This window comes from Dermacentor variabilis, chromosome 11 (assembly GCF_050947875.1).
Source record: "Dermacentor variabilis isolate Ectoservices chromosome 11, ASM5094787v1, whole genome shotgun sequence".
Taxonomy (NCBI): domain Eukaryota; kingdom Metazoa; phylum Arthropoda; class Arachnida; order Ixodida; family Ixodidae; genus Dermacentor; species Dermacentor variabilis.
In genome coordinates, this window is record NC_134578.1 from 103,241,784 (window position 1) to 103,258,276 (window position 16,493).

Sequence of the window (16,493 nt, forward strand, 5' to 3'; positions counted from 1 at the left end):
ACATTGACTCGCTATCACATGACTCGGCAAAAAAGCTGCAGCGGTGGCGGCCGCAAGTTCACGCTTCTAAACACGTTTCACACAGGTTCGCCCGTCGAAGCCGCCACAGCGCATATCGCAAGAGGGCTACCTCGCGGCTACATTCGGATATCGCCGGGCGCGAAAGGAGGAAGCGTGGAAACATGCACGCTGGCAGTTTCGGGGGGACGCGCATGCGTGCAGGCGTCGGTCTCGACAACAGGGGTTCACCGCTAAAAGGGGAGGAGGGTCGCTTTGTCACGCGCATTCCGCAAACTTTTGCTGTACTGTACCTCCAAGTGATATCGATGAACTTCTCCTGGAGCACACAATGCAACAGAACACTAATGATAGTAAAGGAAGCTTCCCAGGCTATACCAGATCACCTATTAATATATTAGAATGGTCAATGAACATTCAGTAAACAGAGCCATTTACTTAATGTCTTTAAAGACACGGTGCGAACTGAATTCCTATGTAATAATTAACACTCGATTACTGCAAATAAGCGCATGTATGCAAGGCGAGAACGAAAAGGCTGAAAGGAAGTCGTAACGAGAGGAGTACATGTACAAAACCTACAGGCAACACGAACATGAGTATAACAGAAAAAGATCACACCATGCGTCATGCAAATACACCAAAGGCACCAGTCAATGTACAGGAAAATTCACAAAAGCTACAGGCCCCAGTAAAAAGCGACACGACATATTCGTAAATGGTGCATAGCGTGGGCACGAATGCAGTCGACCCTGCTTTTAACAAACTCGACAGTTCCGCGAAAAGTAAGTGGCCGTTAAAACGTTGGCGACACAGTCGTCATTCTGCGACAGCTTTATTACAAAGCGCTAACTTTCCCGGTGTTAAGTCGCTTTCTCCGGCTTTTTCGCGTCGTGAAGCGGCGCCTGCTGGGTGCTTACGTGCGGTTGAACTGCCTATGCATGCAGTCGATTTTGCCGTTACCGGAAGAAATCGTGGACAATGGCGTCGAAGTTCTCCACAACGTCGTGAAGTTTTCAATGAAACTCGCCGCCATGCTCCCGTTCGCTTCCGCGTATTCTACATCATCTTAGAATGCAGCACTAAGTTCAAGTCGAGATTTGCTAGTTTTGCACCACGAGGTTCTAGTAAAGGCCAGTTACACACAGCTATACACAGATAGTTACTCGGGCTAGCTTCCCACGCTAAGCGTGCCGCGCTCGCACCTGTTTAAGCTTTTCCTAGACTCTAGAGCTATACTATGTCCGCGCAGCCTTGAGCGATCGGAACGCACGTTTTCTGCACTTGGCCGGTAGAGAAGGGGGGGGGGGGGCTTTGTTCCGGCCACAAAGCGCGCCATGTCTCAGTAAGGTGCCTGGTGTGGTCTTGTGCGGACGCTGTCCTGTCGGTGAGCGCATATTCCACTCATCTTTTAAAAAGTTCAATACTTACAAGCATTGGTCTCGCAAACCATACTTAGTTCAAGGGAATTTTCCACGTCTCAATAATTTCTCTCGTCGTATTCGAGTGCTGATCTCCGTGTTATCGGTTGTTAACAAAACTTTCTCTCAAGTCTCTAAATATTTTAAGGCAGTTTGTCGTGTGCGTATCATGGCCACGCACGCTTATATCTCTTTCCGTTTCTCTACCGCGGGTGCGCTTTAAAACCACGGCGCTGCAATTATGCTTCCGAATCTTTCCTTTTCTTTCTGCTTCTCCTTCCTTAAATTCGTTCTCTTAACTACTACACGCAGAGACAAAGCAACAGCGCTCGCATTCAATCCCATAGATGAGATGAATATATATATATATATATATATATATAGAAAATTATCAGTCATAACACTCGTAGTACAGCTTTCTGGGCCGTTCTCTTTTCCCACGCTTCCCACGCTAAGCGTGCCGCGCTCGCCTAGCACGTGATCAAGCTTTTCCTAGTCTCCAAAGCCGCTCGAGTTCGCTCTTATCCACGGGCTGCCACTTTTCCAAGAAAGTATGCCTTCCAACCACTCAAAAAACCACCCAAAATCGACCATCGCGGACATCAGCACCTTTCCACGTAAGTATGAGGCTCGGAGCAGGAGGTGTGGCGCTTCAAAGTGACCTGGGGCCTGACAGACCAACCGACTGAGATATCTTTCCGCGCAACATCCAAGGGTCACGAGTTCAAATCACCTGCTCTCTCCTTTATTTCTCCTTCTTTTTTTCTTTTTCTTCCCCCCTTTTTAATGTCTTTTCGTTTAGTTTATCACTGTACCGGGACCCCCCCCCCCCCCTAAAAAAACCAATCTTCTATAATATGTATGGCCACACATGTGCCGGTCATAAATACCAGGTTCTCTAGCTGAGTGCCATCCGTGCGGTATAACCGAGCTCAGATTGGTCCACCTTGACTGATCAAATAAGGCACCACTGTAGGTTAAATGAGATGTACAACTTCCGCGGGGTGGTAGAGTATCCGCCTCGTGTGCAAGAGGACCGTGGTTCAAATCCCGGTGCCGCGCAATTCTCCACGGGAAAAAGAAAACAAAAAAAAAAACCGTGTGTTGAGAAAATTGCACGAACAGACCTGGAGTGCGGCCTGATACCGGTGACCAGAACCGGTAACGCACTCTCTCACCAGAGCAGGATTGGCCACCCTGGTGCAGTACTTGGCCTCAACCTCCTATATGAACAATATGAACAAATATAGAACAATCAAACCCCGGCCCTCAGTCCCCAGCAGCTGCGCAGCAACTGACCGCGGCGACGGTCAGACCTGCGACGCAGCTGAGGGTGCTAAGAATCCCTGGCTCTGGACAGGTTGCGATTGGAATATGAACCTGGCAACGTTTAACGCTAGCACGTTATCTAGTGAAGCGAGTCTAGCGGTGCTATTGGAGGAATTAGAGGGCAGTAAATGGGATATAAGTGGGCTCAGTGAGGTTAGGAGGACAAAACAAGCATATACAGTGCTAAAAAGCGGGCATATACTGTGCTACAGGGGCTTAGCGGAGAGACGAGAACTAGGAGTCGGATTCCTGATTAATAAGGATATAGCTGGTAACATACAGGAATTCTATAGCATTAACGAGAGGGTGGCAGGTCTTGTTGTGAAGCTTAATAAGAAGTACAAATTGAAGGTGGTACAAGTCTATGCCCCTACATCCAGTCATGATGACCAGGAAGTCGAAAACATTTATGAAGACGTGGAATCGGCGATGGGTAAAGTCAAAACAAAATACACTATACTGATGGGCGACTTCAATGCCAGGGTAGGCAAGAAGCAGGCTGGAGACAAGTCAGTGGGGGAATATGGCATAGGCTCTAGGAATAGCAGGGGAGAGTTATTTGTAGAGTTTGCAGAACAGAATAATATGCGGATAATGAATACCTTTTTCCGCAAGCGAGTTAGACGAAAGTGGACGTGGAGGAGCCCGAATGGGGAGACTAGAAATGAAATCGACTTCATACTCTGCGCTAACCCTGGCATCATACAAGATGTAGACGTGCTCGGAAAGGTGCGCTGCAGTGAGCATAGGATGGTAAGAACTCGAATTAACATAAACTTGAGGTGGGAACGGAAGGAACTGGTACATAAGAAGCCAATCAATGAGTTAGCGGTAAGAGGGAAACTAGAGGAATTCCGGATAAAGCTACAGAAGAGGTATTCGGCTTTAACTCAGGAAGATGACCTTAGTGTTGAAGCAATGAACGACAATCTTATGGGCATCATTAAGGAGTGCGCATTAGAAGTCGGTGGTAACTCCGTTAGACAGGAGACCAATAAGCTGTCGCAGGAGACGAAAGATCTGATCAATAAACGCCAATGTATCAAAGCCTCTAACCCTACAGCTAGGATAGAACTGGCAGAACTTTCTAAGTTAATCAACAAGCGTAAGACAGCTGACATAATGAACTATAATATGGATAGAATTGAACATGCTCTCAGGAACGGAGGAAGCCTAAAAGCAGTGAAGAAGAAACTAGGAATAGGCAAGAATCAGATGTATGCGTTAAGAGACAAAGCCGGCAATATCGTCACTAATATGGATGAGATAGTTCAAGTGGCTGAGGAGTTTCATAGAGATTTATACAGTACCAGTAACACCCACGACGATAATGTGAGAGAGAATAGTCTAGAGGAACTTGAAATCCCACAAGTAACGCCGGAAGAAGTAAAGAATGCCTTGGGAGCTATGCAAAGGGGGAAGGCAGCTGGAGGGGATCAGGTAACAGCAGATTTGTTGAAGGATGGTGGGAACATTGTCCTAGAAAGACTGGCCACCCTATATACACAATGCCTCATGACCTCGAACGTGCCGGAATCTCGGAAGAACGCTAACATAATCCTAATCCATAAGAAAAGGGACGGCAAAGACTTGAAAAATTATAGATCGATCAGGTTACTGTCCGTTCCCTGCAAAGTATTTACTAAGGTAATCGCAAATAGAATCAGGAACAACTTAGACTTCTGTCAACCAAAGGACCAGGCAGGATTCCGTAAAGGCTACTCAACAATAGACCATATTCACACTACAAATCAGGTGATAGAGACATGTGCGGAATATAAGCAACCCTTATATATAGCCTTCATTGATTACGAAAAAGCGTTTGATTCAGTCAAAACCTCAGCAGTCATGGAGGCATTACGGAATCAGAGTGTAGATGAGCCGTATGTAAATATACTGAACGATATCTATAGCGGCTTCGCAGCCACCGTAGTCCTCCATAAAGAAAGCAACAAAATCCCAATAAAGAAAGGCGTCAGACAGGGAGATACGATCTCTCCAATGCTATTCACAGCATGTTTATAGGAGGTATTCAGAGACCTGGAGTGGGAAGAATTGGGGATAAAAGTTGATGGAGAATACCTTAGCAACTTGCGATTCGCTGATGATATTGCCTTGCTTAGTAACTCAGGAGACCAATTGCAATGCATGCTCACTGACCTGGAGAGGCAAAGCAGAAGGGTGGTTCTCAATATTAATCTGCAGAAAACTAAAGTAATGTTTAACAGTCTCGAAAGAGAACAGCAGTTTACGATAGGTAGCGAGGCACTGGAAGTGGTAAGGGAATACATCTACTTAGGGCAGGTAGTGACCACGGATGCGGATCATGAGACTGAAATAACCAGAATCAGAATGGGCTGGGGTGCGTTTGGCAGGCATTCTCAAATCATGAACAGCAGATTGCGGCTATCCCTCAAGAGAAAAGTGTGTAACAGCTGTGTCTTACCAGTACTCACGTATGGGGCAGAAACCTGGAGGCTTACGAAAAGGGTTCTGCTGAAATTGAGGACGACGCAATGAGCTATGGAAAGAAGAATGATAGGTGTAACGTTAAGGGATAAGAGCAGATTGGTTGAGGGAACAAACGCGAGTTAATGACATCTTAGTGGAAATTAAGAAAAAGAAATGGGCATGGGCAGGACATGTAATGAGGAGGGAAGATAACCGATGGCAATTAAGGGTTACGGACTGGATTCCAAGGGAAGGGAAGCGTAGCAGGGGGCGGCAGAAAGTTAGGTGGGCGGATGAGATTAAGAAGTTTGCAGGGACACGGCCACAATTAGCACATGACAGGGGTAGTTGGAGAAGTATGGGAGAGGCCTTTGCCCTGCAGTGGGCGTAACCAGGCTGCTGATGATGATGGCTCCTTGTGCGTGACTATCACGTACAGGCACCTCAGGCACCGTGCACACCACGATCTGCACCTGAGGGGGCAGCTAGCGCAAGTCGTCCACGCCCTTCGCCTTTAATACTTTAATACTATAATAATGCAGAGCACGTGCCTTCCGGCAAAAACCGATACGCACAGGATCTAAATCCATAAAATGTCGCAAAGTAATTCTCACGAATGTTTTAAAAGCAATCAATGCCGCATAGACTTAAGGTATGGCACGTTTTCGCGCGTGTTCAGCCACGACACGAGGCCACGCTCTCACTTTCCTACCATCACACACACAGTAAAACTACCAATAGCTTTTAGTCTTGCCGCTTCCAAGCTACTATTTAAAGGCTATAAAGGCAACGTCCAACCCGGCTGCACGTGGCGCGAAAGGACGCTCTGACTATCGTGCCACCAAAAATGTACACGAAACACGCCCGCCCACACGGAAAAAAAAAACTACCCAATTATTATTTAAAGGCTAAAAGAAATCAGCAAATCAAAAACAGAAGCAAGCTCAAAGCATGCGCAATAACGTATAATTTTATCGTCGCGACGGAGCCCTAGAAAGCACGTCCATCCGCCACAAAATCTCAAACCACTCTGGATGGAAGGTAGGAGCGTCCCCTTTGAAACGGGGCGATGGCAGTTGCCACCATGCTGATTTTTATTTTGCCTTTTATTTTTATCTGTGTTGTGTGTTATTGAATTTCTCGATTTTCTTTAAATACGTCTTCCTACCCTTTTAACCTTATGTCACCTCTCTGCTTTTGAGCTACCAATCCTCCAATCGCCTTTCTTGGCTCGGTGCCAAGAAAGGCACCGAGCCGAGCCTGTCTTGGCTCGGTGCCGCCGTCTGTCGGGCGTTTTGCTAGTTTAACTCACCGATAGCAGCAATGGGCGGTGATTACGTATGCAACGTCACCACTCCGCCACTTGGGTGGCGGGAGATTTCAATTTGGAAAGAAGTATTCGGACCCTTCAGATGCAATTTTCTCGTAAACTAAGTCATTTGTTGGCACGAAACAATCGTTGCGAAGTTCCTGGAATGGTATTTACACAGTCCGCGTCGATTTCTTGTTTGCCTTTAGTGTCCCTTTATCATTCTTGGGGTACACGTGCAGCGCGACACGGTTATATCGTTAATTCTTCGTCCCGCGTCTGTGTCGCGCTGCGCATATACGGCAAAAATCATTCAAAAAGTGAACAACCTCTCATGCCAGGCGTACGCATCTCGGCGTTAAACGTGGTGTTACTGGAGATAAATGTTGCGTTAGTGTAAACAAGGCGAACGCACCTCGCATATCCTGGTTCCTTTCGGAGCCGGCCGGTATCGGCCCGTACGCAGTAGCCACACTATGGTACCTAGAATATTGTCACGTGGTGGTGACGTTGAAGAACACAGTAGCAATACTCTGAAGGACAAAACTAACTTTTATTGGGCAAACCTGTGCACACAAAAACAGGCAACACTTATAGCACAACGATAGCGGCGAACACGGTCGGCGATCGTCGAAAATCTGACCAGCAGGTCCAGCGCGTCGGCTTTTATACAGCAGTCATCGAATGTTCCAGACTAATCGTTGGGACCCGCGTGCCTTCCACAAAGTTCTACACCATTCGCGTCACGCGATGAAATCAGATAACACAAGGTTCGGCGACAACAGACAGCGGATAGAAGCATAGATAACTTTCCAGAAACTTCGGATACATGCAGGCGCGTCCCGCGCTGTGCGATAAGATTTGTTAGGCGGCGAAACGTGGTCACCCGATAAATATAAGTACACGTGTCAATATGCCAAAATTCTAGGGACTACAGCCAGATGGGGCAGAGTTCTGACTACGGTGTCTAGAATACTGTAGTTCTGACTGGTGTAGTCATGGAGGAAGGAAACTGAGGAGAGGCCCTACCCCCTCCGCGCGCTATAGGAGAAAAGTGTGGGGGAAATGACGTAGTAGGTTCACCTTTTTTGCCGTTTTTTTATTTATTTGCCGATAGAGCGTTACGCAGAATATGTGCATTTTGCTGCCCTCGGCACCGTGCGCCTGCCAGCCGATGCTTCATCCTGGAAGATGGGAAAGAAGCGGATGCTTTGACTTAAGGAACGAGTCCTCCCTACCGCAGGCGTATCTTATATGTGCGCCCGAGAAGCGCAGGGAAGTAAAGGTTAGCGGATGCGATGCAAGAGTCGGCAAGGCTCCACACAACGTACGCCTGCGAACACATCAAACGGCTGTTCCATGGTCGCACGTAGGCCGGAATGTTCTACGCACGTACTGTTCTGCACCGTGCGCCGGCTATCGCAAAACTTTGGTTACGTGACGCTTCACTTACCGTGGTAAGAAGGCACCTCAGGCTGCAGTCAATGAATCTAGACGCGGAGTCAGAAATGACATTCTGCCTCCTCGCTGGCGCGCTGTCGTAGTGATGCGCGGTCACCCGAATTTTGTTCAATAAGGTACGACGATTCCTCAAGCGAGAGTGTGTTTGTGCTCATAAACTCCAAATGGATCGCAAATGGGTCGGTGTGTGGTACGTGCCTCCTGCAGTGCGCTCTTGCAGTGCCGTGAGAATGCGTACATTTTTTGCGTATCGCCACACGGCTAGTTCGCAAGTCCGTCTGAGAGCCCCAGGAAGCCCAAGCTGAGAAAACCAAGTAGAAGGCACCGATAAAGGTGACCTTCCTTTAAAAACGTGCGAGAACTGAGCAGCGGCCGGTACCTGCGGTTGATGAGAACAGTTCAGTTGGCAAGCCTTATAAGGCATGTTTATTTTAATAAAAGCCGGTAAAAGCGGCCGATTCGACCTCACGGCCAAATTTGCGAAGTTCATTATGAACTTCTTTCAAGACGAATTCGGCAACGGTAATGCAATGAGTCATCGCGATTGTTTAGTATTGCTGCGGAGCGCGCGCGTCCGAGCAGCCCCTTTGCCCGCAGCGCGGCGTGGTTTCGCGAGAAACGTGACGGGATCATAACATGTGGAGGTAGGGGGTCGACACTCGACAATAGATTATGCGTTAATGTCACATAGGATGTACGATAGATTAGGAGTCATGATTATCGATGAACAGGGCTCCAGATGTATAGGTAGCGACCACAAACGTATCAAGTCGAGTTTTAAGAGGGAAACTAATGCACGAACGACGCGTGATGAAATGCCAGATGTGATTTTTTACTCAGAAGACCAAGTGGAAATAGCGGCCAAACAAATTGAAGAGGAAATATCAGAGAGTACGGAAACTGATTGGACTTACCCAAAGTTAATGAGACTATTTGAGCATGAGCTAGGTAAGGCGCGAGTCAGGAAAACAAGGCAAGGGCGATACGAAAACTCAAGAGCTGGTGGGATGAAGAGGTTAGGAAGGCCATAAAGAAATGTCAGGAAGCCTCCAGGGAACACAGGTGTTCCAAAAGTAAGGAAGAACCTGAAACAGAAGTAGAGATGAAGTGGGTGAACTACATAAAATGCAAAAAGGAAGCATCCTATTTGATCAACGAGAAAATCAAGACAAAAGGGTCCCAATGATTGTCAGAAATAAGCAATAAGAAAGATAAACAGGCAGCTAGGAAATTCTGGGAACATCTGAACTTCTTGGGTAATAGGACAAGTCTGGAGCAGAGGTATATAGTAACAGCTCAAGGTACTCGGTTAGAAGGAAAGGAGGCAATGGAGCATACAGGAACCATGATAAGGGAAATATCTACAGAACATGCAGTATGTCGGAGAGGGATAGCCCGGTCAATCCACTGCTTTCGCTTGGACAAAGAGAGTGGGAAAGGGCTGAGGAGAGGGTACCAAGCAGCACATCGACAGGCCCCGATGCTATTCCAATTATGTTAATAAAGAAATTGGGCCCGAAATCTAAGAAAGCAGTAATGGAGGTGGTGAGCAAAATGCTAATGGATGGTAAAGTACCTGACGAACGGAGGCTAAGTAGGATGAGAGTGATATATAAGGGAAAGGGGGACAAAGCTGACATAAACAACTACAGACCTATAACAGTGACGTCAGTGGTTTACAGGGTGGTTATGCAGATTATAAAGGACAGACTGCAGCCATTGGTAGAGAACGAGGGGGTACTTGGAGAACTACAAAATGGGTTCCGGAAGCATAGGAGGCTAGAAGACAATCTGTTCTCGCTAACACTGCATTGAAATAGCTGAAAAGGAACACAGACCCCTATGGCTGGCTTTTTTGGACATCAAGGGAGCCTATGACAGTGTACTTCAAGAGGGCTTGTGGGGCATTCTGGAAACTTTAGGAGTGCAAGATGGAGTAACCAATTTCTTAAAAGATATCTATAAAGGTAACCGGGTGATTATACAACGGGAAAAGCAGGTTTCGGAGCCTGTAATGATTCGGCGGGGGCTCAGGCAGGGGTGCCCACTGTCACCTCACCTCTGATGTTTATGCTGTACCTATGAGGTTTATAGGCCAAAATACAGCAAACCGGACTCGGCTTCAACCTATCATTTTTCAAACAAGGAAAATTGATTAAACAGTCATTACTAGGACTGATGTACGCGGATGATATTGTATTAATGGCTGACGATGCAGAAGATCTGCAGGGATTCAGGGACATATGTGGTACAGAAGGAGACAGATTAGGCTTTAAGTTTAGTAAAGAAAAATCAGCAGTCATGATTTTTAATGATAACATTTGCGGCGAGCATAAGATACAGAAGGCCACGCTGGAGATAGTCGATAAATACAAGTACCTTGGTGTGTGGATAAATAATGGCATTGAGTATTCGACAGAGTACGAAAAATATCTAACGACTAAAGGTAACAGAAGTGCAGCGATTATGAAGAGTAGGGTGCTGGGGAACTGCAATAGGTACGAGGTAGTACGAGGGATATGGAAGGGGGTAATGGTTCCAGGCCTGACTTTTGCCAATGCAGTTCTATGTATGAGAGCAGAGACCAGGCAACAGTTGGAAACTAAGCAACGTGGTGTGGGTAGGCTCGCCCTGGGAGCACATGGCAAGACACCAAATCTTGCGGTGCAGGGGGATCTGGGATACAGAAGGCCACGCTGGAGATAGTCGATAAATACAAGTACCTTGGTGTGTGGATAAATAATGGCATTGAGTATATGACAGAGTATGAAAAATATGTAACGACTAAAGGTAATTACAGAAGTGCAGCGATTATGAAGAGTATGGTACTGTGGAACTGCAATAGGTACGAGGTAGTACGAGCGATATGGAAGGGGGTAATGGTTCCAGGCCTGACTTTTGCCAATGCAGTTCTATGTATGAGAGCAGAGACCAGGCAACAGTTGGAAACTAAGCAACGTGGTGTGGGTAGGCTCGCTCTGGGAGCACATGGCAAGACACCAAATCTTGGGGTGCAGGGGGATCTGGGATGGTCTTCTTTCGAGGGCAGAGAGGTTAGTAGCAAGGTAGCATTTGAGTAGCGATTGAGAAAAATGGGGGAAATGCGGTGGCCTAGGAAGGTTTTCAGTTACTTATACACGAGGAATGTTGACACAAGGTGGAGGAAGCGAACTGGAAAATTGACGAGCAAATACATGGGCAGCAGTGGGGGGACAGGTAAGGAATCATCCGTCAAGAAAAAGCTTAAGGAGACAGAGACTGGTATGTGGAAAACGGCGATGCAAACCAAATCAGCATTAGAGACATTCAGGACGTTTAAGCAAGAAATAGCCGAAGAAAATATTTACGATAACTCTAAGGGAAGCTCATTGTTGTTTGAAGCCAGGACAGGTGTACTGCGGACTAAAACGTACCGAGCCAATACCAGGAGATAGATTTGTTGTGCGGGGCGTGTGGAGAGGAGGAGCAAACGGCTGAACATCTGATACTTGCTTGTAAACAACTTCACCCTGCGGTTGAATGTAACAGGGAACTATTCAAAGCTTTGGGTTTTAAAGACAGTGAAAGTAAAATAGACTTTGAACAGGTAGAAATAACTAAACGGAGGCTATCTGATTGGTGGATAATATCAACGAAAAAGTAAAGGAGTAAATACATAGGTATGCATGCATATAGTACCATTCAAGGCTAGGGGGGCGCGCAGCCGCCCCCCGATTCAAAGGGTTGAGCCTCACTCATCCATCCATCTATCCATCCATCCATCCATCCATCCATCCAAGTAAACAAGAGAGGAGAGCTGGCCCGATAGGCGGAGCAATGCCACGAGCAACGCCAACTTCCGGCTTCACTTTAGCTTCACAAAGAGTGACATCAGGGTACCCTAATCAGGGCCTCTCCCACGGAGTAAGACATTTAGGAGGTGAAACTCCCGTCAGCGCGAGCGAGCGCGGGCGACTAGATAAGGTCACAATTGTTGTATGCGCCGACAGGACCGTATACAGTGGCGGCGCCATGCGGCGCGTCGTAGAAGCCGCAGTGAAAAAAAAAATTCAGCGCCCGGGCAGGCGGCTTGGGCGCGCTCTCAACGGCGGTAATTTCTTTCCAGGCCGCCAGGCGCCGCCAGCACGATAACGGCTCCGCGGGCACGTAACTTTTTCTGGTCGCCGCAAACAGCGGGGTATCCACTCCTAAATGTTTCTTGCTCCGTGACCTCTCCTGAGTTTCGTTCCTCCGTTGGCGTAGTAGAAGTCTGTTGCCAGCTTTGCGGGTCAATGTTGCCAGACTGCCTGCCAAATTTGACGGCGGAAACACCGTCAAATATAACGAATGCAATGAGACCGTTGCAGCGGTAGAAAACGGTTGCATCGCCTTGCTTTGCATAGGCAGTCTACTGGGGCTTATGCTGCTCGCATTGAAGACTTTCTGAAACTGAGACGCGTTTCATAACGCTCGGGGCGCTTTATATCGCTGCGCGCTTTTTTACAATGATCGGGCGCAGCGATATAAAGCGCCCCGAGCGTTATGCAACGCGTCTTAGTTTCAGAAAAGTCTTCAATGCGAGCAGCATAAGCCCCAGGAGACTGCAGTTCCCCGAGTGTTATGCGATGCGTCTCAGTTTCCGAAAAGTCTTTATTGCGACCGGTGTAAGCCCCAGGAGATGTGCCTGTGCAAATCAAGGCGATGCAACCCTTTTCTACCGTTGTAGCGAGAGCGCGCAGCGATATGTAGCCAGTATATAGCGCCCCTGGTGCTATGCAGCGCGTTTCAGTTTCAGATCCAGCGAAAGCCTCGTCGCGCGCGAAGCAACCACAGCATGCGCAGCTAAAGAAAGCGCTTCGTACCGTCGGAGAACAGGGCCCTCAACAAGCAAGCGATTCGAAAGCACGCGGAAATTTATGGTACTATCGGGAGCTGGGAGCGTGCGCGCGTGTTATGCTCCTGATCTAGTCACTCTGTGCGCTTCGGAAACGGCCTCGTTGGATTCGTTACATTTGACGGTTTTCTTCCGCCGTTAAATTTGGCAGGCAGTCTAGCAACATTGACCCGCAAAGCCGGCAACCGACTTCTACCACATCAGTCAGAACAGGAACTAATGAGCATATGTGGAGAGGAGGGAGAAAAATTGGGACTACAATTCCGTTACAGTGTACTAGATAGGGGCAGTGTGTTCAGATAGAGTTACTGTATGTGCTACCTACGGTAGCATGTGCAGTAACTCTAGGTGGGGGTGAGCACTAGCACCACTGTTCGCGGCGGCGGTTTGGAAAACTAAAAGAAGCCACACAAGCAAAAGCAAATCAGCGGCGCTGGCGCAGCGCTGCACGCGCAGGTCGCCCCTTATGCGGTAGGTCGTGCTCTGATTAATGACATTTTGGACCTGCGGTCACGGCGAAGGGTTCTTGGGGTTCAAAATTTTAGACGTTGCGGAAATTCGATCGGACGTGACTGTACACTGGCAACTCTTTCAGCCGACGACACGGCGTCAAAAGATTTCTTTTACGATTCCTCTATTACTAAACGAAGCCGACGCCGAAATGCGATCGTTCTGCCAAATTTCAGCAGGAACAGTGCAGCGGTGAGCGCAAAATCTTTCTTCGAACAAGCGCAGCCAAATATTCAGTACCCTGTACATCACCAGTCACAATTGACCTTGCCCTAAAGAACGAGGTGCTCCAAGCTAGCGCCCAGTGTCGCTCGTGAACGCAAACTCTGACACTATTCGACTCTTCCAGAGTAACTAACTAAAATGTTCTAGCACACAATAAGTAAGAGACTATAAAATGCTGTTTTAACGAAGCTCGAAAGTTGAAACAGCGCGCGATAAGCTAACCGGCGCCATACTTGTTACAACCACGTGATCACGACTGGGCCATCTCATGCACTCTCATGCGTGGCATGTCATGCGTGCTATGCATGTGTTAGCAGTTATCGCCTTTCACAGGTCTTTCACAGCCACAATTAAAAATGAGGGGTAGCAACATAGCGGCGCCTTTGCCGTTGCCACTTTTTTGGCTTAGCCTTTGCGTTGCAGATCTCGGAGGCTATTAAAAGAAAGTTTCGTAAGTTTGCCGCAGATGGAGCCACACGCACACTCGAGATTCGCCCTTCCATTGGTTCACAGTGTTCGCGGGCTTTTGGGCTGTTTCTGCGAACGTCTTCGCGGCAGAGCAGTAGAGCACGTGCGGCACGGGAGTGGTGCGGTTGTGTCAGCTCAACGCAGCGTGGTCAAGCAGAATGTTTACAAACGTCGACGTCCGCGGCGTGGCACGAGGACGCTGCTCTCGCGACAAGTGCGAATGCGACGGCTTTTCGCGCTCCCACACAGAAGTAAACGTCGGCGGAAGCGAGGTAGTCCAGTGCGGCTGGTGTTGCTACTGCGGACATTCGCCAGTCTGTCACACTCGCGTCGGTAAGTGTCTTCGACATTTCCTTTTGTTCTTATTGTTGCCCGAATTTTTTGCAGCTCTCCTACTTGTTCAAACCGCTGCCGGTCATTCAGCAGAGGAGCGTTCCTGTCGGAGAAGCGGTGTCACGATGTCCGCATCACGTCCGCTCGATGAACACTGTGTGACAGCAGCTGACCCGTCATTATTTCACTTACGAGGCCATTTGCAGACCTCTTATTTGCGTCGTAACTGCAGCGAAAATACGTTGCAGTACCAACCACTGCAGCTGAGATACAGTGGCTGGAATAGCTGAGAGGCGAAGGATCGTTGGGGCATTGGTTGGGGTGATCATGGAGATAAAGAGGGGGAGAGGAGGCCCGTTCGTGTTGTCCACTTGTGTCCGTGTCTGCACGCCTTACGCCATTTTTGCATTACGTAGACCCTAATGTATTCATTAGTTCCTACACCCTTCCTCGCGCTAGGAAAAAAAACTGCGGAGAAAGTCACGTGGTATTTCTCATTTTCTTTGCTTTTTTTTTTCTCTGTGAGCGGCCATGTTCTCGAGCCACAATGGCGGCTTTGTTGTGGTTGTGTGCTCACATCAACGTTTTTAGATTAGTTGGTTGACATGCAGCGCCTGACACGTGTTGCTCCGTTGACTTAGTACCTTGGTGAAGGCGTCTTGTGTGCAGGATTGAGGTGGCCTCCGTGTTTTGTTCCGCTGTGTTATCTAGATTGTGCTCTCCCAGCTGTTGTGGCCAGGTGGAACTGGACGAGAAAGCGTGAAGCGAGCGCGCATGCAACGCCGTACGCCACGGACGAAGGACGACGTGGGGATATTTCTCCCGTCTTCGGTGGATTGCCGCACCTCCGCTGTGAGTGGCCGCCCGAAAAACGATTCCGGTGAAGCCACGGCCAGCATACGTCTTTGATCTCATTAAGTGCACATGGACTTGCCATAGGTTGTGTCGCGGTCGAATACACCGTGATTGGACCTGTGGGTCGAATCGCTACGGCGCGCAGCCAGGCGTGGTTGCGCCTGTGGTAGCGCGCCGAAGGCGAGAAATGTAAACAAGAGGAGAATGTGGCCCGACGCGATGGCAACGCCGACTTCTGGCGCCACTCGCCGCAGATCGCACCGGCGCGCACCTGGGGCGACGATAATTGGATGAAGTGGCGCACCGGTGCGACTTGTTGAATTCACAAAGAGTGACGTCAGGGCCCCTCCTTAGATTTACCTTCCACCATTGCTATTGGATTCGTCGCGGTGGCTTAGTGGCTTGGCGTTCTGTCGCTGAGCGCGAGGTCGCAGGTTTGATCCCCGGTTATGGCGGCTGGGTTTTGATGGGTGCAGACAATGCCTCCTTTACTAGATGCCAGCCGCGTTGACCGTAAACTCGGTTCCTGGCACTCTCCCTTTTCTCTCCTCCGCGAAAAAGTAACGAGGTAACGAGACGTCTGCAACCTAGATCACGTGCTGCGGCCTCCGAGATTACCATGGCGTCTGTTGCCATCTCGGAGGCCGGCGATAACGCTCTCTAACAGACGCCCGCGCATATAAAGTGCCGGCGTAGCATTCAGCCGCCGCTGCCACATCCGCCGGTAGTTAAAAAGGCAACGAGCGCCGCCTCACGGAATTTATGCTGAACTAACTTCAAGTAAGGGAACCGCCGCCGCAATGGGAAAGCGAGCAACGCGGCTGGCATCTAGTAAAGGAGGCATTGGTGCAGAATGTGAAATCCCATGTGGTACAAAAAAAAAATATCGGGGCCCTTCACTGCAGAGTCTTTGGAGACATAGCCCCAGTACTGCTCTGTGGCGTTAAACACCTCAAAATCATAGTTTCCTACAATAATTACTAGAGGGAACTCTGGTGCTGTAGTCAGTGTACCACCATGGGAATGATAGGAAGTACATAGATTTGTTTCATCTTCATGCTTGTGGATCCAGACGTTCTTGCGGCTTTGTTTATTATGCTTTATATGCCTTCATTATTGTAAATTTCAGAGCAATCTATACACTTGGAAGTGCAGAGCACGCTGCAAACACGCACAATCGCTACTAATTGCAACCATTGAACTTGTCGAAGCAGCCAAATCGAAACGCGCCAAGCGTCTC

General features: G+C 48.5%; 1 protein-coding gene across 2 annotated transcripts in view; it reads left to right on the forward strand.

Moving 5' to 3' along the window:
* The first annotated feature begins 14,127 nt into the window (after nucleotides 1-14,127).
* LOC142563972 (uncharacterized) overlaps nucleotides 14,128-16,493 on the forward strand; it is a 45,518-nt gene continuing 43,152 nt past the window's right edge. The window contains exons 1-2 of one of the 2 annotated variants that reach the window (XM_075674727.1): nucleotides 14,128-14,398; nucleotides 15,110-15,250. In XM_075674727.1, coding sequence (XP_075530842.1) covers nucleotides 14,224-14,398; nucleotides 15,110-15,250 — 316 coding nt within the window. In that variant the 5' untranslated portion in view covers nucleotides 14,128-14,223. The remainder of the gene's footprint in view (nucleotides 14,399-15,109; nucleotides 15,251-16,493) is intronic. The other variant, XM_075674728.1, reaches the window with a different exon arrangement.